Genomic DNA, 24,509 nt, shown 5'->3' with positions numbered 1-24,509 from the left:
CGTTTTGCTTGAGAGTACGCAGTTTCCGCCATTCACAAGATACCCCAATTTCTCTGACGTCACCGTTCTTTCCGTTCGGCCATCTTACGAACCTCGTGGGTTGTGAGTAAAATCTGTGTCTTTTATAACTTGATTTAGAATGTTTCCCTCAGGTAATCAGCAGCTGTCTGCGGACAACAACTCAGTACATGTTTTCTTATGATTTTGTTGGACGATTTAGTGTGAAATGACTGGGGATTTAATACAAACACACACTCGTCTACTTCGATAACAGTCTCTCTAAATATAGTAGTTACTAGTCAAAAGGAATGTTTGGGCATGTAGATACACACTTCCCTGTCATGGTAACGTGATATTCCTTTGTCTGATGGCCCTGCTGGTTATGTTGAACATGTGGGCCCTGTTTAAGTTAGCTTTCAAGAGGCCAGTCCAGTAGACAGAGAGGGGTTGTTACCTGTTTGATTTATTTGATTTATTTGATTGGTGTTTTACGCCGTACTCAAGAATATTTCACTTATACGACGGCAGCCGTGCAGAGCCCGGGGGAAACCCACGACCATCCGCAGGTTGCTGCCAGACCTTCCCACTTACAGCCGGAGAGGAAGCCAGCATGAGCTGGACTTGAACTCACAGCAACCGCATTGATGAGAGACTCCTGGGTCATTACGCTGCGCTAGCGCACTAACCAACTGAGCCACGGAGGCCCCGTTGCCTGTTTGAGTTAATTTTTAACTAGCCCAACCCTTCAAAAATAACGCGGACCCGATTGATTCTACTGCTGCTAGCCTCACATCTGAGTCACCACGCGCCAAAAAACATACCATATTCCTCAAAACTTCAAAAGTTTTGAAGCTGACGTTGCTGTTACTTGGAGTGTAGCCCGTCTAGATGGTATCTTAATATTCTGATATTTATCCTTACACCGAGTCCATCACGACCTCTCAAGTAAATGCCAGACACCTGTGCACTCAAACTCGATGGGCACCGGTGGCATTCCAGCTTGTCTTCAAATGTCATTCCCCAGTAGGTTGTGGGTTTAATCTTGTAGACTAACTTCTTAACTCCCTCTCCCCACCAGTTCATCAAATATATCAGTTTTTCTAAACATATTAACCGCCAGAGCCTCAATAGGCATCCTGCAACTGAAGGTGACAGCCATGTTGAACCGCACCACAATTAGGGTGCATCAAAAACCTGGTTTCGTTTAACATTTATGAGCAGAAATCCGTAAACTGCACGAGTTCCATCCAAATTCAGACAGGTGAAAAAAAAAAGGCCTGTTATATATCTGATAAATCCTTTCGTTATGTAAATTAATTTTATAATAAGTATAGGGCCTATGGGGGACACAAGCTCATGGGACGATGAAGACAATAGGTCTTGGTACAGACTGGTCTACAAAGCAGCATGAAGCCTTGGTACAGATTGGTCATGTCAAGAAAATAAAAAGAAATTAAAGCTGTTATCCAACAGTGTTGCTGGGGTCCATGCCACTAGTCTTTTACCACCTCTGGTAGCCTGGTGTTTCTAAAGTTCATGATCATGGGAAAAAACATGACAAAAAATGGAAAGGAATTTACTTGATTTGATTGCTAGACTGCCAGGCATCATTTACAATTGGCCAAGTACTGAAGACTAGCATATAGATTAGTTGGCTTTGATCTTCTGTTGATAGCAGATGAGGAAAGACAGAAAGAATACATTGTTGCAAGCTGATGCCCATTCCAAGGGTAAACTGCAGTCAATGGTTTCACACAGTCAAGCACGAAGCGCCTGGGTTATTTATATAGGACGGTTTTGTCAATTTTTTTTTGGTAATAACATAAAAACAACACAAATTACAAAAATAATTCTTGCAGTCTTGTCATGGTGATGTCAAGGGCCACCAGATAGTGTGTTTGTTTAATTGTTTTAAGCAGTTTTAGAAATTGACCTACTTTTGAGCCAAGTTCATTGGTCAGTTTTGGCCTTATTTGCATGTTAGTTTAAAAGTTTTTTACAATATGGGTAGGTGAGTCCGTTATAAACTGTAAATGTAAGTTTATCTCGATAGGTTGAGCCATTTTGGAGAAGATTTTAGAAAATTTTTTAGCTTATCAGTAAAGTTCAAAATGGCCAATAAATCATGTGAATGGTAAATTCGCACAAAACATCAAAATTTACTTCATATGTCCCTCATGAAGACTCCAAAATTTGGTTTTTCTGCCGTTACCAGTTTTCGAGATATTGCAACTTTACAGGTCGATTAAGAATGATAATAACTACAGCTGCCATCAGTTATACGGCTTCCAAGCGGCCTGTATAGACTGCTTTTAGTGTCCGCTTTGTAAAACTTCCCACTTTCTGCACTACAGATCGTTTAAATCTGTCAGTTCTATGCTCTTCTGGAAAGACCACAGGTTTGTCTAATACAAGTAAAAAAATAGGTGCAATCCATATTAGACAATAAGGTTAAATTGCATGTACCTTGTTGAAACCATGAGAAATGTTTATGGTGGCTATAGTGAAACACAGTGAAAACAAAAAAAAAAACACATTGCTCTTATATAGCAGTGCTGAGCAATATGATAGGGAAATATTGTTGTTTTGATCTACCGCACCTGTCGCCAGACAGAATTGGAATACATGCCCAGTAGCCTACACTCCACAGTGAACAGGTTTCATGTAGTGTAGCACGAAGCTCCTATATTATTTGAATGGGAAATCTTGTAATGGAGTTTTATGTTATACCTTATCTTTTTGATGGTTTTTTGGTCATAACCTGAAAACTACACAAAGTACAAAAAAAATTCTTTCAGATTTGTTACCCTGACGTCATGCAGTACTGGACAGTGTGTTTATTTAATCATTTTAAACAGTTTTTGGACTTGACCTACTCTTAAGCTAATTTCATTGGTCAGTTACACACAACTTGCACACCAAGCAAAAAGTCTATGTACAATATACATGTAGGTACGGCAATCGACTTAAAACTTGCAAGTGAAATTTCATCCAAATATCATTAGCCGAATTACGGAGAAAAATGGTTTTAGCTTATCAATAAAATTAAAAATGGCTGGTAAATCACATGACTCACCAAACAGCACAAAACATCAAAACCTGCTTTTTATGTTTGCTATTAAAAATGCAAGGTCTGTTTTTTTCTACCTTCAGCGGTTTTGGAGATGTTGCAATTTTACAAGCTGACTATGAATAAAAATAACAAGTTTTCAAATGCATTTTAATGGCAAAACTATCAGTTGTAGCTCTGTGGTTCTACCAGTCAGAAATGAAGATCTGTAGTTTATCAACTGAGCAGTTTTCAGCTTCATAGCTATTATGGTGTCCAGTCACGTGACATATGAAAAAAAGACGCTAAAATGGGCAATAATTGACAAACTATACAACATAGGAAAAAAACTATAACCACGGTTGTCTTTAGCAGTCCAAGCTTCATCTAATTACTACCTGATTTTCTCAGAATTCATCCACCACTCATCACGTGACTAAAACAACCAATGGCAAGCTGATACCACCAGTAGTCTTGTACACACGTTTCAATTTTCAGTGCAATCAGATCAGCAGTTCTGGAGAAGTGATTTGGTAATGAACATGTGTAGAAAGTCAATGGCTGTGACACGCGGTTTTCTCGCAAAATGAAAAAAACCGTTGTCAGAGAAGAAGAAAAATAATCTGTAGCAATAACAATAGTCTCCCAAGCAAGGCTTGGAAAAAAACAATTTGGTGCAAGTTTCACAATTCTAGTTCCCATAGTTCTCCAGGTGTAGGCCAATGAAATAAAGTAACTAAATTGGATTTTTGGCTATATCTCAAAAAGCTACCAAAACTAAAAGCAGGTTAGAAATTAACAGCCGAAAATACACTAGAATACATTTAAAAAATTGAATTTCGAAACTGGGTTTGACGTCACAAATCGACCAATAGTGAGCTTCCAAAGTTTTTACCAGAAGTCAACATTTTTCTCAAACCTATTGAAGCTAGGATGAGTCTACCTGCATATCAAATTTCAGAACAATCTGTTCAGTGGGTTTTGAGAAGATTTGCTACAACAATCAGCAAGGCTGCCAAACTATGTGACATAGAAAAAAAGGAATAGCAGGACTGATAACTTCAGGTATAAGGCAATTTTACTGCAAAGTCAGTTGGTCAAACGATCTAGGCAGTAGCACGCTCACAAAATCAGCAGAGTGATAATAATCTGAACGAAAACAACAGGTGTGCTGTAGGACTACCTGAGTAGACCTCTAATAAAACGCAAACCTGTGCAACTATGATATTTGATATTACCCTTGTGGGCTGTATCTACGGTGATATCAGGGTGGTGCCACTCTAAATGCTTCTGTACTTGGCATATTGTGTATTATATATCATATTGTAGGGCAATGAATTGAGAAATATCCCTAAGTAACCATACACCAACCATTAGTGTATTTCGGTTAAATTAAAAGTTAAGGATTACATTAAAAAACTTTTGACATCAGCCTTCCTCTATGTTGTATCGTGCACTGAAAAATCCTATTCGATACCAAGCACATCCAGGAAATCCAAGGATGGCCCCACACCAGTGTCACAGCATGCTCCGTTTAATAACCTGATGCATTTAGTGAGGCAGTTTGTCAAAGCATTTGAGACAAAAATTGCAAGTACGATGTGAGCTGGTTATTTCCTAGGGCGTGTGGGCCCGTGTTTCCTTGGTGAAACACGAAACAAAGGGCTATAAGGACAGCGTGGACATATTTTACACAGGCGAGTAAGCACATCAGTTTTCTCTGACGTTGGTTTGGGGTCATCCGTGGCCGAACAAAATTTGGCCAAACCTGTCCTGATATTGTCCAGTGTCGTTTATTTCCTTATACATGTACCTTTCCATGTTATCTGTCAACTCAATGTCTCTGTGAATGTCAGTGTGAGATTCATTGCTCTGACTTTAGGTTTGGCAAAATTTTGTTCTAAGTGACATCACAGAGTCTTAGGGCTGGTATTGTAGTTGGGTTCCATCTGGGCAGCCCATAGTAATGGTTGTGCAAAACCAGATGTCCCAACTTAAGAGAGGAATTATGCAGGCTCTTTCAGACCGCAATTATTCATCCCCCCTGCTTCTTGTGTTTACAGGTAAATTACACGTGCCAGCATGAATGCAGACAAGCTCAATAAACTGTCCTCTCAAGTGCGTATTGGGGGCAAGGTAAGAGTTCCATAACATTTATCTACCCTTTCTGAAAATGTCATCCTGAAGCAAACAGACAATGCAGCGCTATTCATGAAAGTTTTGACTTACTTGCCTGGAAATAAGTACTAAACAATGTGGAAAACACCCCTTAGAAGAAAGAGGTAATGCTCCTGTATATATTGTCCATGTTACGTTGTATTAGACCACAGTTTCTCGTATATGGGGAGGTCTTCCAGCAACGTGCAGTTGATGGGTTGACTTTCCTTAAGTTTACTCTGTTATAAAACGTGGACAGTATTAGATTTACCTTTTTTCTCCATATTGGGCACATATTTTCAGGCTTGCCTTCGTTGGAAAAACATGCGTATTATTTAATAAATGATTATTCATATGTACGTGTGAGTATCCGCTTCGGGAGCAGTAGATCCAGGGTCAATCCTGGGTCGAGCCACCCCTAAGACCTTAACAACTTCCTCGCTTGGCATTCAGCATGAAGGGGATAGTGCAACGACTGATTGACCCGTATTAGTATAATGGCTCGGGCAGGGCGGCTTACTTGTCCTCGGTAAGACGTCTCAGTGAAGTAGCACTAGATAAAAGAGGGGTGGAAATGTGTCCTGCAACAAGGAGGCACTCACTCACTCTTTGTTAATTGTAGTAAAGTCAGTTACTTTATGTAATTATATGGTCCATACATGAGGGCAATATGCAAATCTCCACATCTTGTTTAATGCCATGTGCAAGGAATTTTTTGTGCACTGGTGACGTGGGGGCTCAAGCCAGGTGAACCACTGTTCTCTTATAATACGTGAGTACTGCGTTACCAGTTTATCTGAGGACTACGTTGCCAGTTTACACGAGTATTGTTTTGCCAGTTTACGTGAGTACTGCGTTGCCATTTTACTTGAGTACTGCGTTGCCAGTTCACCCGAATACTGCGTTGCCAGTTTACCCGAGTACTGCATTGCCAGTTCATCGGAGTACTGTGTTGCCGTTTCACCGGAGTACTGCGTTGCCATTTTACCTGAGTACTGTGTTGCCAGTTCACCTATGTACTGCGTTGAAAGTTTACCCGAGGGCTGCATTGCCAGTCTACTCTAGTACTGCATTGCCATTTCACCTGAGTACTGTGTTGCCGTTTCACCCGAGTACTGGGTTGCCGTTTCACCCGAGTTCTGTGCGGCCAGTTCACTAGGGTACTGCTTTGCCAGTTCACCTGTGTACTGCTTTGCCAGTTCGCCCAAGTACTGCTTTGCCAGTTTACCAGAGCACAGCGTTGTCAGTTTACCTGAGTACAGTGTTGCCAGTTTACCTGAGTACAGCGTTGCCAGTTTACCCAAGTACTATGTTGCCAGTTCACTTGACTATTGTGTTGCCAGTTCACTTGACTGTTGTGTTGCCAGTTCACTAGAGTACTGCGTTGCCAGTTTACCCGAGTAATGTGTTACCAGTTTACCCAAATGCTGTTGCCAGCTCACCCGAGCACTGTGTTGCCAGTTCACCCGAGTACTGCGTTGCCATTTCACCCAAGTATTGCTTTGCCAGTTTACCCCATTAATGCAATGCTAGTTTACCCGAATACTGCGTTGCCAGTTACCCGAGCACTGTGTTGCCAGTTCACCTGAGTACTGTGTTGCCAGTTTACCCGAGTACTGTGTTGCCAGTTTACCCGAGTACTGCATTGCCAGTTTACCCGAGTACTGCGTTACCAGTTTCCGAACAAATCGTCTTCGCAAAGGCAGGAATAAATGATAGACAACACAAATTATGCCCTGGTTAGTTTAGGAAGGAATGGTTCCGTTACTTCACAATGAATAGTCCGGTTGACCTGTTTTAGTAGGACAATATTCACAAGATTTGTCAGCATAATCTTCAGAAAAGTGACGAGTCCTGCCAGGGAACTTGTGCTGTTAACCCCCTTTATTATGATTTATTTATTATTTATTATGTGATGATGGAGTGTTACTTGAAAGCATTCTTCAAACATTACAAATTTAGTTTTCTAAAAGGTTACTGAGACCAGGATTTCAACGTTTGTCCATCTTTTATGTATTTTTATCCTTTATTTTTTTTCCTTCAATATGATGTTTTATTCACAGGGTACACAAAGAAGAAAGAAGAAAGTTGTCCACAGAACTGCCACAATAGATGACAAAAAATTACAAAGCTCACTCAAAAAATTAGGTGTTAGTAATATCCCAGGAATCGAAGAGGTGAGTGGTTACTGTAGGGCTGTGCTTCATCAAACCACTGATTGAATGGTCTAAGATGCCATACTCTTGACTGGTCGCTTTTGACCGTTGTGTTCAGCTCTTCACTTCTAGCTTCCACTGGCCAGGCTTCAGCCAGACAGTTTGTTTACACTGTGGAGCTCTTTATGTAAGACGGATAAATGTTTCCTTCATAAAGATGCTCAGCTTCAGCATATTAGGTATTAACTAGAAGCCGATCACATGTTGAAATTGGCTCTTGTCTTTTGTGTGGGACCCCATGTATACCATTATATCAATGACTTTAAGTGGTAAACAAGTAAAGACTTGCAAACGAATGGTTTTGCCCACATAAACATAAGGGAAACAGTGAATAACCTGGAAAAAACCTTTTGTTGCATTATTGCAGATGCTTGCTGAAGTACACTAAATTCTTTTTTGTATGCCCATTTGTAAACCATTGTAACAACTACTACATTTATTATGTAAAGTACCAAAAAAGTAATGACTTTGATATAGCATTGCTGGCCAACATGAACACAGTGGAGTCGATGAGTACCAATCTGAGAACCTTTCTAGCATTAGAGCAATGACCTGGGAGCCTCTCACCAATTTGGTTGTTGTAAGTTCAAGTCCAGCTCATGCTGTCTTCGTATCCGGCTGTACATGGGAATGTCTGCCAGCTGACGGTCGTGGAGTTTCCTACCATCATAATGCTAGCCGCCATCATGCAAGTGAAATATTCTTGAGTATGGCATAAAACACCAATCAAATAAAAGGCATGAACCAGTGCCATATGATGCATGCTGATGTCGGCTTTTGTCCTTTGTATCAGTGACGTGAATACCAGATGAAGAAATGGAAGCAATCTGAGAAATAAATGTGGCGTGCTTAATAGATGCTCTTATCAGTGACCTCAACAAGTAAATGCGAAATTTTACCTAACTTTCCTTGCCCAGGTAAACATGATCAGAGATGATGGCACAGTCATCCATTTCAACAACCCCAAGGTGCAGGCCTCCCTCACAGCTAACACATTTGCCATCACTGGCCACCCGGAGACGAAACGTAAGTTATGTTAGTCAAAAATTGGGAAATTGAAACTGAAATTGGGTTTGAGCCGATTCGATTTGGTTTTTCAGATTATGACAACATAGCCATGGTGATTCAGATGTGTGAACAGCAACAAGTGTAAAAGTCTTGTGGTTTTGGGCACAAATTCTGTGAAACTCTGGGAATACTGGTATTGATGTTTTTTACCTGTGCAGGTCATTATTTTTCTACAAAAACTTCACATATATGAGGCTTTCAGAGAGAAAACTTCTAAAGATTTTTGGACCACAGAAAACTAAAAAGTATTTATTGCCAAGATAAAAACTGGTCTAAACCAGTGAGAGGCTTATATGATTGAAATTTATTTTTTCTTTCTTTTTACTTGAATATATGTGTGTTTTTTTTTTCAAATAGAAATTGCAGAGATGCTTCCAGGCATCCTCAACCAGCTTGGAGCTGAGAGTTTAAGCAGCCTGAAGAATTTAGCATCAAAACTGCCAAGTAAGTGAAAATGTTCTGATCCAAGTGTGAAATGACAGTGTTCTGTTTGCAGGATCATGTTATCTCCTTCAAAATGACCTCGTTTATTTTACTCCTGTTCATATCTGTCTTAAGGTTCAAATTCAACAAAAAAATCGTCAAGTTAAAAGATGATTACATCTTGCTAAAAGCGAATAAATTGTATGTACTTATTTTGTTGTATAGCCAAATTTAGTTGAAAAAACAAGAACACATTTGTCGTAAATTTATAATAGGGATAAGTTTGTCCACTGACCCATGATCCATAAGATCACAGGCTCCCATCCATATTTTCTTGATGGGCAGCATCTTCGTCTGGACATTTATCATTTACCTGGTTCAATTCTGTGGTTTCTGCACACATAAACCTCATTGTGAAAGCGAATAACTCCACTGAAACTAATGAAGTGTAAGTAGATGGTTTTGGTGTAATGAGTATGCATGTAAGAACTCATTCTTGCATTTTTTTGTTTTCTCCACCAGCATCAGGAGGAGACAGTAGTCAACAGGCTACAGACGAAATTGACGCAGATGATGAAGATGTGCCAGGTAATATCATACAGTTACAAAACCTAAAAACTTAAAACTTCGCAGGTATTAAGGCTTCATGGCTGCCCAATGTCTCAGGGCAAGGAAATTTGACATTTAAAATAGCTGGCAAATGCTAGGATATTAATGGGTGTGATTGCCTACTGGAGGAGGTTCTAAGCAGTGTAAAGAAAACACCATTCTCTGAGATAGTGCTGGTGAACTAGGTTTTTGATTTACACACACAACTAGGCAGAAACAGGGACAGAAGGAGTAACTGTATGCATATTTTCAAACTGGTTTGGTGAAATTTTACAGTTAAGTCTGATTAGTGAAGATAAGGAAATTATCATTTTTTTTCCCCCAGTACACCAGAAATGCATGAATAGAGGTACACATGTACTAAGGTTGGATGTATTTTGAACAAGTTCTAATTTTTCCTGTCTATCATCACTGTGAATCTTAATTCTTGCTAACCTGTTTTTCACAGATCTGGTGGAGAACTTTGACGAGGCGTCTAAAGGAGAGGGCGTGTGAGAGAAGTCACGCGCGTGAGGGTGAAAGGTTTACCTGAGGATAGTGCTAGTTCATATCTTCTCTGACCTATTGTCAGCTGTCCTGGTCTACACATCTACATGACTGTCAAATAATGCTAAATTGAAATTCTCTAGGCATATCGTGTGCCATCAACTCATCCTGTACTGTATGTGTGCGACAACGTGGCGGACCAGCTTCAGGAGAACCTGGTCCAGCACAAGATTTCCTTGTCATGGAGGAAACCTCCTTGTGTTTGAAGAGGGTCAATTTTGTGGGGACACGAGAAAAAAACAAAAAAACAGACAATAACAAAAAACATTTGAGCACATTTTTACAGTTGATAATATTTCTGCATTTGTTCATATATCTTATAAGCATTTTGAGACAGCCTAAGGAGGTTGTTTGAATACCCACAAATAAATATGATTGAAATCTTGAAAGTTTTTATGCCAGTGTCTTTGTGATCATGTTATGTATTTGCTCTGGAGCCATAAATGTATGATACATTTACTTGCACAATAATTCTGTTAATTTACACATGACTATTTGTTTTCCCCTTGGTGTACAATCAGTGTTTCATGGAAAAACCAATGAATTCTGGGCACATGGTTATGGCCCTCCACTTTAGCCTTAGAATATGTGATTTGGTGTCTTCTCCAGGTCTCGGTATGCCCTACCTGACTGTAAATTTTGCCCATTTTTACTGATTCTGACAGTTCTTTTGATTTTAGAAAGGTGTTTTGAGGTTTGCTTTGATTTATTTATTTATTTATTTGATTGGTGTTTTACGCCGTACTCAAGAATATTTCACTTATACGACGGCGGCCAGCATTATGGTGGGTGGAAACCGGGCAGAGACCGGCGGAAACCCACGACCATCTGCAGGTTGCTGGCAGACATTCCCACTTACGGCCGGAGAGGAAGCCAGCATGAGCTGGACTTAAACTCACAGCGACCGCATTGGTGAGAGGCTCCTGGGTCATTACGCTGCGCTAGCGCGCTAACCGATTGAGCCACGGAGGCCCCAGGTTTGCTTTGAGCATGGGATGATATTCTACTGGAAAAGTGTAAGTTTCAGCACCAATAATATTTTGGGACATTTGTTTGCCTCAAAAAATGCACTTTTGTGGGCGAAATTGTTAAGGATATTCAAAGCTATATACCTCATATATGATGTCAAAGTGTGCGATTTGCAGTTCAATGCGAATGCAGGTCTGCTTTGGTGTTTACACTGTACTTCATCTGACAACGGAGTCGATAGGTGTGTGTGTATATACACTGTGTGAGGGCGAGTCTAGGACACAACCTGACACTCCAGCCAACCACATTATACCAACATCAGGCTAACCAGTCCTGTTTTCTTGCACTTACCTCTCAGTGCTGAGTGCTAAGCAAGGCAGCAACATCAGTCACTTTTAAAGTCTTCGGTGTGACCTGACCCAGGTTTGATCCCAGGTTAAGGTGAACAAAGTGAAACCTAAAACTGCTTTACCCAAATCAAAAGACTAAGCTGACAGCCTGTCAGTATATATTTCTCCCTTGATTCCTCCACCTTTTGAGTTGTTTACAAGATGTTGACTCGAGCAAACTCAGAAGGCATTGTTTTGTGTATGACAATACTTTTTGTGAGGCCTGAAATTGGCAAACCCAACAAATAGTGTTCATCACAAAAATCAAATTCAAAAGGCCCATAAATTGCAGTGCGAGTTAAGGAATTCCGAGGGTAGTTCTTGACTAGTGTTTTAAACTGTTTTCCATGTGCAGCATTGGACAGGAAATTGGTGCATTTCAATTCTCTCAGTGGGGGCCCTTGGTGACAACAAGCAGCAGGTGACACTCCTGACCATGGCACAGTCAAATGCTCTACAAAGATTATGTTCCCTTGGGCTCTGCCCAGTTTCCTCCTACCATAATGCTTGCCGCCGTGGTATAAGTGAAATATTCTCGAGTACGTTGTAAAAGCACCAATCAAATAAATAAATAAATCAAAGATCATGTCTTCCCGCAGTACAGTGAGCATATCTGTACGTCACTTGGAGGAACGGTCTTGAGGATGGCATTAAACAATACTCAGTTATGTAAATCTTCCATTGGTCATGTAACACCCCACGTGTACGCCATGTATGTGAGGTTTTGTTGACAGATGTGAATTTCTCACCTTGGCATCCCTAACCAATCATATAGCAAAAGAAATATAACCTTCATTTGATTGATTATCCTCTTGACATTATGTTACATCAGTTATATCAATGGTACTTGAAAAAAAAAAAAACACGCACCTAATGATCAATTTCACTTAATTTCAATATAGAGTCCAGAAAAGCCCATACACTCAGCATGCCACTGTTTGTTTTATCTAACTTCGTCAGCTGCAGTGCTTCAAAATGAGAAATTAAAAGGTCATGGAGGTTGTGCAATTTTCTAGTTCTGTAAAACTGCAGCACTGCACTGCCTTAACAACTAGTAGCAGACAACTTAATATTCCCAGTTGCTGTAAACTGCTGACCACAGGGTCAGAGATCCAGTTGCTACTGCTGACTACAGAGTCAGAGATTGGGGTAGGAGCTACATGTTGCTGACTACATGTGTATATGCAAAGCTGTTTTCATCGGTTCTGATGTGGAGGGTATTTCTCACAAGAACAAAAAAAAAAAAAAGAGACAGACATAAAACTTGATCAAAAATTTATGAATTCATCGTTGAAATGATACCTTTATATATATCCCATTACTTAAGTTGTAAAATAATTAGCACATTAATACCTGGACTATCCATGTGTAAATATGACAATTTTTTTTTTTAATTCATCATGATACACAAATAATGAGTCCTCACCACTGCAAACTGGCTCATTTTTGTTCAGAAGACAAATTAAGACATTTTTTATTCTATTCCTGACGTAATCCTTACAAGGGTATTATATGGTATTGAACCATTTTTTTTTATATCTTCTGTGAAGTCTACAAGTCAAAATCAGTCCGAGAAATGTCACAACTTGGGTCGCATCTTTCCCATAAGCTTTTCTAGTCGCATTGCCAGCCCCATATCACCTTTGATTTTCAATTTGCCTGACATGAATGCGTTAGTTGGCTTGAGATCTCCTTTGAACATCCTGACAAAGTCTTCACTGTTCATGATCATGGTACAACCAGCATCGCCACTAGGGGGCGCCCCCATCTCCCAGATTACCAGAACCATTCTTCAGATCCAAATACCACGTTCCAGGCTCTGAACCTGTTCAAAACAATTCAGATAACTTGTTTTTTGAATTCGACCTTTTAGTGAAATGCTAACATTTTGAAAGTTACTGCACAGAACCCAATGACCAATCAGAATCAAGGAAATGGGTAAATATTTATCAAAATCAAACAATGTAACACTTGGCACAGTTATACTCCTCATGGTGGAAAAACATTTTGCACACTCCTCACAGTGGGGACTACGGCTTCTAGTTAACTTTAACCATGTGAAATGGAGCCTCAGGATTCACGAATACCCACACCTACCTTTCAAATCAAACACGAAGACACCATCCACAGATTTGACCAGTTCCTCGTTAAGCAGGGCTTTCATCATGTCCAGCGTCTTGCTGACCCCTTCCCCAGAGCCCTGAGATCCAGGCAGATGTACTGCATTTGGGTCTTCATCCAGGAAAAAGTCCAGCATCAACGTGGAGCCTGAAAACCATAGCAGAAATGGAGATATATGCCAGGGTTATCAGTTATGAGAAAACTTCTGAGTTATAACCCAAGGACCAAAATAGGAATAGTGCCATCTAGGGGCCCCCTTCTCGCAAAATATTTTGGGTTTTGGCTTAAAATTGAAATCCACAATAAACTCTTCAATATATACATCACTTACAAACAAATTTTGTGCTGTGGCTGTACAATTTCAATTTCTAAGTTTGATTATCCAGCTTCAAATATTTGGTAATTCGTTAATTTGTTTTGCAAAGAGGATTATAGCTTTGGACTTCTAGCCCAAATGACTTTGTGAAGCAGGCACCGGGACGTTGTCTAAGGGGAGATAACACTTGATTAGTTTGCACTCCTTATCTCTCCTTTGAGGAAATCAAGGTAGTCCTACGCCAATCCCAGTCCTTGGGTCAGAACACAGTAAGTACAGTACTTGTTACAGGCAATACGCTGCTCCCTACTTTCACTTTACATCACTTTTGTACAGAAATCTTGAACAATGCCAATGTCACTAGGGTCACAGTAATGAAGCAGTGGTGCCATAAAACAGAATCACAGTGGCTCAGTCAATCTTTATTTCTATTTATAGATGAACCTGATACCCATTCTTCTTATTTAAAGAATGCAAAACATGATTCAATGGACACTTGACACAGTTGTACTGACTGAATGTTGATAATATGCCCGTGTATGGACATCAGTTGTGAAGCTAAGCCTCAACAAGTCTGTGTGTCGCACAGGCTCGAATGATCAAGCTTGTGTGGTGGTGGTGGCAATGTGGGCTGGAGAAGGAGTGTGAAAACAGTATTTAAACTTTCACACATCTGTGTTCTTCCAAGGAGCACAACGCGATAAATAACCTATCATATTTACAAGTCAATTATATTCTGATTACTTTTCTGGGAAAAAAGTTTCTGGCCTAAAACCTTATATTATTAGTTTTTACAGTAAAATCTTATTCAAAGCCAATCTCACCTGGGTTAAGTAGTATCCTCAAATGACCAGAGTGTTGATCATTGGCTGAGAATAGCTATGGTCTGAGGCTGATCTAACTAAATAGTTTGGGTGCACAAATATATGCAAATAAAACGGAACTGTGATAACTTCAGAAGCCCAAAACCCATTTTAGACTGGCTCAAAAATCCCCTGCAACAGGCCCTGATGACATCACTTCTAAACTGTGAATTGTTTCTAATACAAACATCCTGTAACCCTTTGGCTACATGTAAGTGAGAGACCCAGCATTCAAACCCAAGTCAAGTCAAATACATCCTTTAAATTGGTCTAACTACTTTCTCACCTTACACTCAGCACAAGGGGAAAGCACATGCAGTTTCTTCGACATTGTTTTCCAGTGAGGCACAACAATAAATACACCAGCACCTGGACTAATCTTGCCACACAAAACCACACAGAGCAATATTCAGTACTTATTTCCCTCATTCACCAAAGAACATTTCTTGCGCTTTTACCATATCTCTGAAAACAGCTGACTGCTTCTCCTGGCATTAACCCATCCTAATTTTCTATTTATATACTTTCATATTTTTTGGTAGTTTGCATTCATCCTTGTTTCGGGAATTTACCTTGCAATTATTGACCCATCCATTTTGGTAGACACCTGGTATACAAATGTCTGTTTTATCATCACAATTTCTTTATGGATAACAACTTCAGATTTATTTTTACAGATGATTTGATGTACCTTTCAACATTGTTATCAAGCATGAAACATAAATCAGAAGTTGTTATCTATAAAGAAACTTTGGGATGTTACTGTGTCAACTACTATATGTCCCTTAAAGAACAAATGTCTGTTTTGAGGCTTAGATTGCTACACCTTCATGCACCACTGAAATTATTCTGAATGCTTAACTAAACAAACCAAGACTTCAGAATTCATTGATTCCCCAGAAGTTTGTCTTGGTATAGTCTCAGGAAGTTTAAACAGACACTGTGTCAAAATGTTTGCTGTTGACCATTTGGTCAGCGGTAACCTTTACCACTTCAACAATATGACAAGACCTAATGCCAATACCTGGGACACACGAATATTGCTCTAAGTCTGTGATTCCTGCAGATTTTAGAACTTCATCATCAATGGCAAAATTTCCCGTGTAGGTGGAGCTTTCTTTCGACAACATAATGTAGGCCGCATCACTGATGATGTCAACAGTTCTACACTGATTCTTGATACCTTTCCCGCCAGCCAGCATCTCCATGGCAGCCGTAAATATAGCTGTGTGAAAACATGGAAGACACATTTCATAAACCATGACCCTAAATTACAAATATAACCAACCACAAGAATTTTAACCAAACAATATGAGGTTATCCAGCCATAATATGACGACAGTAATTTATGGCAAATTTCTACAAGTTGGTTCATATAAGGAAAGCATCCTAAAAAAATCACATTAACTGTCTGAAATCTTTATCTTAGTGAAACTGGATTTTATAAGTTGCATAAAGTGAGATTGGTTCCATGAAATGCACTTACGCAAGTTAGCCCTCAAGCACTGTGCCAATGCAAGCTGAGATATGAAGTGCAACTGGTCAGGGGTTACTTAAACACTAAGTAAGTTTCATGAATCCCAATAAATTCTGCAATACTGATGGCTCATTCAAAAGGGAGGCTACTCATATGTAATTGTGGCGATATTACAATTCAGGAATCAACTAATCATTAACCATATCACTGTCAGGAAAATCCCACATGTAAGATTACTGCTACATGTACAACTGACTTGTTCGAGGCCACAAAGCGTTGACGCCTATCTTGTATGGTCTGAACTCTTCTGACATTCCCAAAACACACATAGACATCCCGTATTTGGCCATAGTGTAGGCTAAAACAAACAACATGGTGATTTTGTGCATTTTACTTTTCTACTTTATGTACACTTTATTTCTGACTCCTCACTTCCTGTACAATTATAATTCTTATTTGTTTTCCTTGACTTCCTGTACACTTTACATTATCATTCTTGATCATTTTACTTCTGACTGCATGCACACTTTACATTATCATTCTTGATCACTTTACCTCTGACTGCATGCACACTTTACATTATCATTCTTGATCACTTTACTTCTGACTCCTGTAGAGTTTACACTATAATTCTTATTCGTTTTCCTCGACTTCCTGTACACTTTACATTATCATTCTTGATCACTTTACTTCTGACTGCATGCACACTTTACATTATTTTTCTTGATCACTTTACTTCTGACTCCTGTAGAGTTTACATTATAATTCTTATTTGTTTTCCTTGACTTCCTGTACACTTTACATTATCATTCTTGATCACTTTACTTCTGACTGCATGTACACTTTACATTATCATTCTTGATCGCTTTACTTCTGACTTCCTGTACACTTTACTCGTAACTTTGTTTAATAGAGACTCACCCACGTGGTTCTGGAACCACTTGGCCTTCATGTTTAACGGAGGACTAAGGTTGAGGATGTGTGGGTTACTTCCCTTTTTCAGGTAAGGTAAACACGCCTGGGAACTGGCAAAACAAACACGACATACAAATATCCCTTTTCTTCAACTCACAAACTTGTCCACCATCGCACAAGAGAAAAGCATTCAGTGGCATTCATCACCAATCAAATAAATGAATGTAAAAGCTCAAATGACAAACTCAAAGGCAAGAAAACATTAAAATGAAAGACTGTCCACAAATATGGTATGATTTTTTTTTTTCATTTTCTAATTGAGTAAAATGCATTTAAAACACAGGATTCCACAGTGGTCTGTTAGGACTGAGAGGGTATCAATGATGTCACAGTTGTATGTCTGGCTAAAAATAGTTTGTTTCAAGGTGCATTTGATGATTACTTTAATAGTTCTATATGTAGATGCATTTTGAACGACAAAATGTAGCAACCTGCATGTATCAAGTGGTAACAAGCTGATGTGATGTCATTGGTCCAAGCATGGTCAGAAAACACCCCCACTGAATCCAACGTTTCAAATGCATTTTAATATTTTCCTGGACAGTATTTAATGGCCTTTAATGCGACATTTATTTCATGCTAGTGTTTTCTTTGCCTTTAATTACCACAGGTATGTCCCTCTTCCATTAATTCCCATCATGAGGTCGTATCTCTTCATCGGTGTCTCTGCGGTCCCTGTCAGACTGATGGCGCTGGCATTGTTTACCAGGATGTCGATCCCTCCAAACTTCTGCACCGCCTCATCAACGGCCTTTCTCACCTGATCTTCATATCTGATGTCCACCACACATGGGTAGGCTTTTCCTCCAGCATCCTCAACTGTAATAGTAGTCAGGTAAATTTATTTTTGTTTATTTGACTGGTGTTTGATGCTGTACACAAGAATATTTCACTCATAAGGCACCCTGCATAATAGCAGGATGAAAACGGTCAGTTCCCATGTACTATTCGTGTGAGTCAGGTAAAGGTCTTCTTTATTATAGCCTTCTTATTAAATTTTTACTGGTGTTTACACCATACTCAAGAATATATTCCACTTATACAACAGCAGAGAGTATTATAGTGGGAGGAAGCTGGATGGAGCCTGGGGAAAATCCATGACCCTCCGCAGGCTGCTGGCACAACAAACCTATATGTACACAGCTGAAATCCTGCATGAAGAAACCTGATTAAATACCAATGGCCATGTTCTCACACACCCCGCCGATGACTGCAGCGCACGGCCAGGGAGTAATTATAGCCGTGACCATGTTCTCACACACCTGGTTGACTACTGCAGTGCACTGCCAGCGATGAATGACTGCATATGGCCATGTTCTTACACACCTGGCTGGCGTGTGCAGTACACTGCCAGCAATGAATGACTGCATATGGCCATGTTCTTACACACCTGGCTGGCGTCTGCAGTGCACTGCCAGCAATGAATGACTGCATATGGCCATGTTCTTACACACCTGGCTGGCGTGTGCAGTACACTGCCAGTGATCAATTATTACCGATGAGCATATTCTCACATATCCAGCTGATGGTTGCAGTGCACCGCCAGTGATGAATTATCGCCATTGGCCATGTTCTAGCACACTCGGTATACGACTGCAGTGCACTGCCACTGATCAATCATCGCCAATTGCCATGTTATCATCGGTCCTAGGAGAATCTGGCTTTATTTCATTGATATACATATAATATTTCACCTATACAATGGTGGCCAGCATTATGGTGAGAGGAAGCCAGGCAGACCATCAGTAGGTTGCTAACAGACCTTACCACAATCAACCAAAGAGGAAGCCAGCATAAGCTTGGCTTGAACTCACACTGATTACACTGGTGAGAGGCTACTAAGTCACTGTGTTGCACTAGCACACTAACCACTCGGTCATGGAGGCCACGGACTGTTGTTGTACTGGGATGTGTAGTTCAACACAAATTAAATAAACAGAATTAATATCAGGTAATTAGTGATCTAAAATATGCGGAATCGTGACCATTAATAAACATGCCACTATCGAGCATCTACGTATCCATCTGTGGATCCTCTGCAGACCATCTCCAGATCAACTGCATTTGCAGACTGTTTCATGAATGCACTTTAAATTACAATACATCACTTCCATGGCTACCAGTATAGCAGGCAATAAGCCACCATGGTAATTACATGAATGTAGCGCTATGTGTGAAACTGGCCCTGTATGCCAATCCTGAGCAGAGAATGTATACTCTGTGGATAGTAGAGCTGCAGAAGGTTACTATATTCAAGGTGAGTCATACTTTCTTTGGCAGCTGTGTAGATGGTGCCCGGTAGTTTGGGGTGTGGCTCTGCAGTTTTGGCTGCTATCACTATGTTAGCCCCGTCTTTGGCAGCCTTCAGCGCAATGGCTTTCCCAATTCCCCGACTTGCCCCCGTAATGAACAAAGTCTTGCCAGCTAGGGATCTGAAACATACAAACTCACACTTTGGTTCCACATACCGTACATGAATCTTTTTGTCAGTAACGGTCACATCCTTGCACTACAATACAATGACATATATATTCATTTGATTTGTGTTTATGCCGAAGTCAAGAATATTTCACTTATACGACAGCAGCACGCATTATGGTGAACGTGAATATATAGTGGCACTGGATCTCCAGGTTTTATTAGTTGATGAAATGTCGTCCTTTATTACATGTTCTCTTGCATCTAACACAGTCAACTATGTTAAATGTTCGGTAAACAGATCCATTTTGATGATCATTAGATCAAACAGGCCCTGCATGTTACAGTGTGTGATCAGTAGTGAATGTTTCACACTTGTATTGTGAACAAAGCTGCCATTTCAAAAGGTTCCTCTCTGATGCACTCACAGCCTGCATTACATGCTCTGAGAAAGATACAGACACAACAATTTTAATTTCTGTTTTACTGGGGAGCCAACATTAAAAAATCCAAAAAAAGGAAAAAACAAAAGTGAAAATCCACCTTTTTCTTCAGTCCCTCCTCCGAAAATGAGAACTGAACATATTCCTTCCACTCGTGGAACAACATTTAAATTTCTGTGGTCTTACGTACCACTAATGATCAGAATACTGGCTACTTCTGTTTGGAGAATCAGAGCTAGCAGATAAATTCATTTTCGGGAGTTGTAAAGAATAATGGCCTGTTATGTTGTAGAATGAAGAGCCTGCTTTTCACAATGAACATCTGCATGCGAAGCAGGTCGATAATTGAAGAAATACCATACCAAATTCTTTACCATTCCCTTCCTCTTTTATTTCATGTTTGTGGTATAAGAGTTTGACACGTTTGCATACTATTTTGTGTTCTTTATTCAATGCATATTTTGCAAGTCATCACATGTTGCTCGAACATATTTCATTTTTGTTACAGAACAATGCAGAACTGGCTGCTGTGTGCATGTTCTATCAGTTACTGATTGTAGATGAGCAACTTTCAGAATTGAACTTTTTTGTGAAACATTCTATTGCGCGTTAAAACTGAGTTTAAATATCAACAAACTCTGATTCTTTGAAACAAAGCTTCATCCAGTATGCACTTTCTGAGCGTAGTACTGAAGTAAACCATGTCCCGTTTTCTCACCCGGTGTTTGCAGCCATCCTGTCAGAGATGTGAACTTTGGATCCATTCGAGATCACGCGCCTTTCTACGTGATCCCACGGCACTGAGGCAAGGCATCGGTATCGATGGGCGCCATCAGCGCAGTGATTTCCCCCACAATTTTGTGGAAAACTGTAGATAAAGAAGCATCAGATATTAAATAAGTATTTTCCGTGGTATAATATCAAGCAACTACCTGCATCTGAATTAATCAAAACTTCCAAATTAAAAATAAACTATTTACTCACCTTATTAGCTAATGAATATTAAGTTATTCAACATGGCGGCGCCCACTAAAGACGACATAAAAAGCGAGTTAGAAGAAGTAATCGCGTATGCCAAGGCAAGCGGTGGCATTTCTGTACAGTTAAAGGAAAAGAAGGTCACCGCTTTTCGCGCGGCATGTGAGGAAAGAGATGTCGTTGCAGTGTAATCGACTGGCTATGGTAAAAGTCTTATGCCTTGGGTCATCCATGGTCGAGAACACAGTGAAGAACTCGGGATATTTATTGTTGTATCCCCTGTGATGTGTGTAACTATATTTAAATTGCCATGATTCAGCTTGAGCACGGACGGAGATGATAATAATACCCACACAACCAGTAAAACGCGCACTGCTCAATAATTACATCAGGCGAAAGTAGTCATCTCAGGTTAGTGACGTAATGCACGAGCCTCGCTTTCGATGTCGCTGTTGTGAAAAAAAAAAATACGGCGCCAAAGTGTATTAGAGATGAAATCTCAATGGAGGCAGTAGGTACATTACTTTTTCAGAATGCGCTTGAGCAGCGTGGTTGTTGTGGCGAGTCATGGCCGCGTTGTGGGGGTTTTTTTTTGCAAACACCTCAACTTCGGTATTTTCCGGTTTGGACAGGTTAATTCATGTTAATTACAGAATGTCATGGGGGAAAATGCCCAGATGTATTGAACCAAGCATTGTCCCACGCCTCACTTCTGTCACAGGCTGTGCTTCTGGAGGCATACAAGCTGTTGTATTCATTAGCATTTACAGTAGTTGTTAGAATAAAACCTTCAGGCAAAGAAAACACTAACGTGAAGTATGTCAGATGAAAGATTACTAAACACTGTCCATTAAACGATGGAACGATATATTTTTTTAGAATTTTTTTCACCCTTTTTAAATTCATTTGAAATTTCATATCCTACTGTGGCCTTTTCTGACCACATTGAGAGCAGCTGACGATGTCACATCAGGAAATTGCCTCTTAACACAAATAGGCAGCTAAATGCATACACAGATCTAAAAATAGGTCTTGGGATGAAGGATTTTAAGCCGAAAAATATGGATGTGACATCACTGATACCCTCCAGGTCACTTCAGACCACTATAATTTCTGATGTCACTTTATAAAACCACATTTTACTCAGTTGGCAAAATTCTAAAAAAAATACATCAGATTATTTTCCAGGACAGGATTTAATGGTCTTTCATCTGATACGTACTCTTATATGTAAGAGGCCGGGTGTCTCCAGTTACGTGTAACCATTTGCCAACTATCACATTCTTGTTGCTGCTTTGGTTTTACTCTCCATGCTGTAGTCTTTGATTTGTTTATTTATTTCATTGATTTTGATTTATTTGAAGGGCACAGACACTTCAGTCTTATCTCTGTCAGACCTGGGTGAGCATAGGCTGTTCAGTCATAACACACTCAGACCTGGGTGTGCAGACACCTCAGTCCTAATGCACTCAGATCTGGGTGAGCACAGACACCTCAGTTGTAACACACTCAGACCTGCGTGAGCGCAGACGCCTCAGTCCTAACACACTCAGACCTGGATGAGCACAGACACTTCAGTCCTCGATGAGCACAAACACTTCAGTCCTAACACACTCAGACCTGGGTGAGCACAGACACTTGTCTTAACACACTCAGACCTGGGTGAGCATAGACACCTCAGTTGTAACACACTCAGACCTGGGTGAGCACAGACACTTGTCCTAACACACTCAGACCTGGGTGAGCATAGACCCTTGTCCTAACACACTCAGACCTGGGTGTACACAGACACCTCAGTTGTAACACACTCAGACCATGGTGAGAACAGACACTTCAGTCCTAACACACTCAGACCTGGGTGAGCACAGACACCTCAGTTGTAACCCACACACACCTGGGTGAGCACAGACACCTCAGTCCTAACACACACACCTGGGTGAGCACAGACACCTCAGTTGTAACACACTCAGGCCTGGGTGAGCACAGACACCTCAGATGTAACACACTCAGACCTGGGTGAGCACAGACACTTCAGTTGTAACACACTCAGACCTGGGTGAGCACAGACACCTCAGTCCTAAATATAAGCGTCAAGTCCGACATTCCTATACCATTCGTAGTCTGTAAAGGGCATTCCAAGTCGATAATCGCAAGATCCATTTCCACAACAACGTTTAACACTAACTCCCGAAGACAAAGGTATGTAAGAAATTATACAAATAAGAAATAAAGCCGGTAACACAAAAGAGAGAAGCAGTCATCAGTTTTCAATGATGCCGGGCAGACAATGAATATTCCAGGCATGAATTCCATATCAAAGTTCAAATTCGTAGTCCGTGAATGAGTTCCATGTCAAATAACAGCTAAACAAGTATCTCAGTCGCGCTTTCATTGCAACTGTTCATAAAGGCATCATGCTGATGTAATTAGCATGGCTACCTTTACGGCACCCAGCCCCAGGTTAAGCGGTATTAGATACAGTTTGAAAATGACGAGCGTTACAGACCTTAACTGATCAGATTGTGATTCAAAAGTAACGGACGATTACGTCTTTCCCGTTAATTTGTAAAGATCTCATGCTACAAGAGGCGCCATCTATTCAGACCTTGGTGAGAACAGACACTTCAGTCCTAACACACTCAGACCTTCGTGAGCACGGACACTTCAGTTGTACCACACTTAGACCTTGGTGAGCACAGACACTTCAGTCCCAACACACTCAGACCTGGGTGAGCACAGACACCTCAGTCCTAACACACTCAGACCTGGATGAGCACAGACACTTCGGGCCGAACACACTCAGACCTGGGTGAGCACAAACACTTGTCTTAACACACTCAGACCTGGGTGAGCATAGACCCTTGTCCTAACACACGCAGACCTGGGTGAGCACAGACACTTGTCCTAACACACTCAGACCTGAGTGAGCATAGACCCTTCAGTCCTAACACACTCAGACCTTGGTGAGAACAGACACTTCAGTCCTAACACGCTTACACCTGGGTGTGCACAGACACCTCAGTTGTAACACACTCAGACCTGCATGAGCACAGACACCTCAGTTGTAACACACTCAGACCTGTGTGAGCACAGACACCTCAGTTGTAACACACTCAGACCTGCGTGAGCACAGACACCTCAGTCCTAACACACTCAGACCTGGGTGAGCACAGACACCTCAGTTGTAACACACTCAGACCTTGGTGAGCAAAGATCCTTAGTACCTTGTGTCTCCATTGATTAAACTAATCCATATTATGGACCTCTGTTGGGGTGTCTGGGGTCTGGTGAATGTTTGGCCTCAGTTTAATCTTGTATATGCATTAGTATAGAAGTTTTTCTGACTGGTACATACAATGTTCAAGGTACACCCAATTTGGGACCTAAGGGCCAAATACCCTGGTTGCCTAAATAGCCCTGTGCTCAGATATTATTACCTAGCACATTTAGGCTAAAAAACCTGGGCGCCAATAAAAAAATTAAAGTGGCCAT

The 24,509-nt window shown here is 40.5% G+C and overlaps 2 protein-coding genes across 2 annotated transcripts; one reads left to right on the top strand and one right to left on the bottom strand.

The window, feature by feature from the left end:
• Nucleotides 1–77: 77 nt before the first annotated feature.
• On the top strand, nt 78–10,460 carry LOC135470166 (transcription factor BTF3 homolog 4-like). Its single transcript, XM_064748950.1, has 7 exons — nt 78–102; nt 5,113–5,185; nt 7,270–7,383; nt 8,340–8,448; nt 8,848–8,934; nt 9,436–9,501; nt 9,971–10,460. The coding sequence occupies exons 2-7, from the start codon at nt 5,132–5,134 to the stop codon at nt 10,015–10,017; spliced, it is 477 nt and encodes a 158-aa protein (XP_064605020.1). The 5' UTR covers nt 78–102; nt 5,113–5,131; the 3' UTR covers nt 10,018–10,460.
• A 2,255-nt stretch (nt 10,461–12,715) lies between these two features.
• On the bottom strand, nt 12,716–21,436 carry LOC135469838 (hydroxysteroid dehydrogenase-like protein 2). The gene is given in 9 exon segments (XM_064748449.1): nt 12,716–13,179; nt 13,181–13,251; nt 13,524–13,694; nt 15,751–15,951; nt 16,460–16,561; nt 17,125–17,228; nt 17,784–17,997; nt 19,447–19,610; nt 20,758–21,436. Coding segments are annotated over 9 exon segments (1,218 nt in total). The 5' UTR covers nt 20,775–21,436; the 3' UTR covers nt 12,716–13,005.
• Nucleotides 21,437–24,509: the final 3,073 nt, after the last annotated feature.

The sequence above is a fragment of the Liolophura sinensis genome, chromosome 7 (assembly GCF_032854445.1).
Source record: "Liolophura sinensis isolate JHLJ2023 chromosome 7, CUHK_Ljap_v2, whole genome shotgun sequence".
Taxonomy (NCBI): domain Eukaryota; kingdom Metazoa; phylum Mollusca; class Polyplacophora; order Chitonida; family Chitonidae; genus Liolophura; species Liolophura sinensis.
This window is presented reverse-complemented; position numbering and strand designations above follow the sequence as displayed.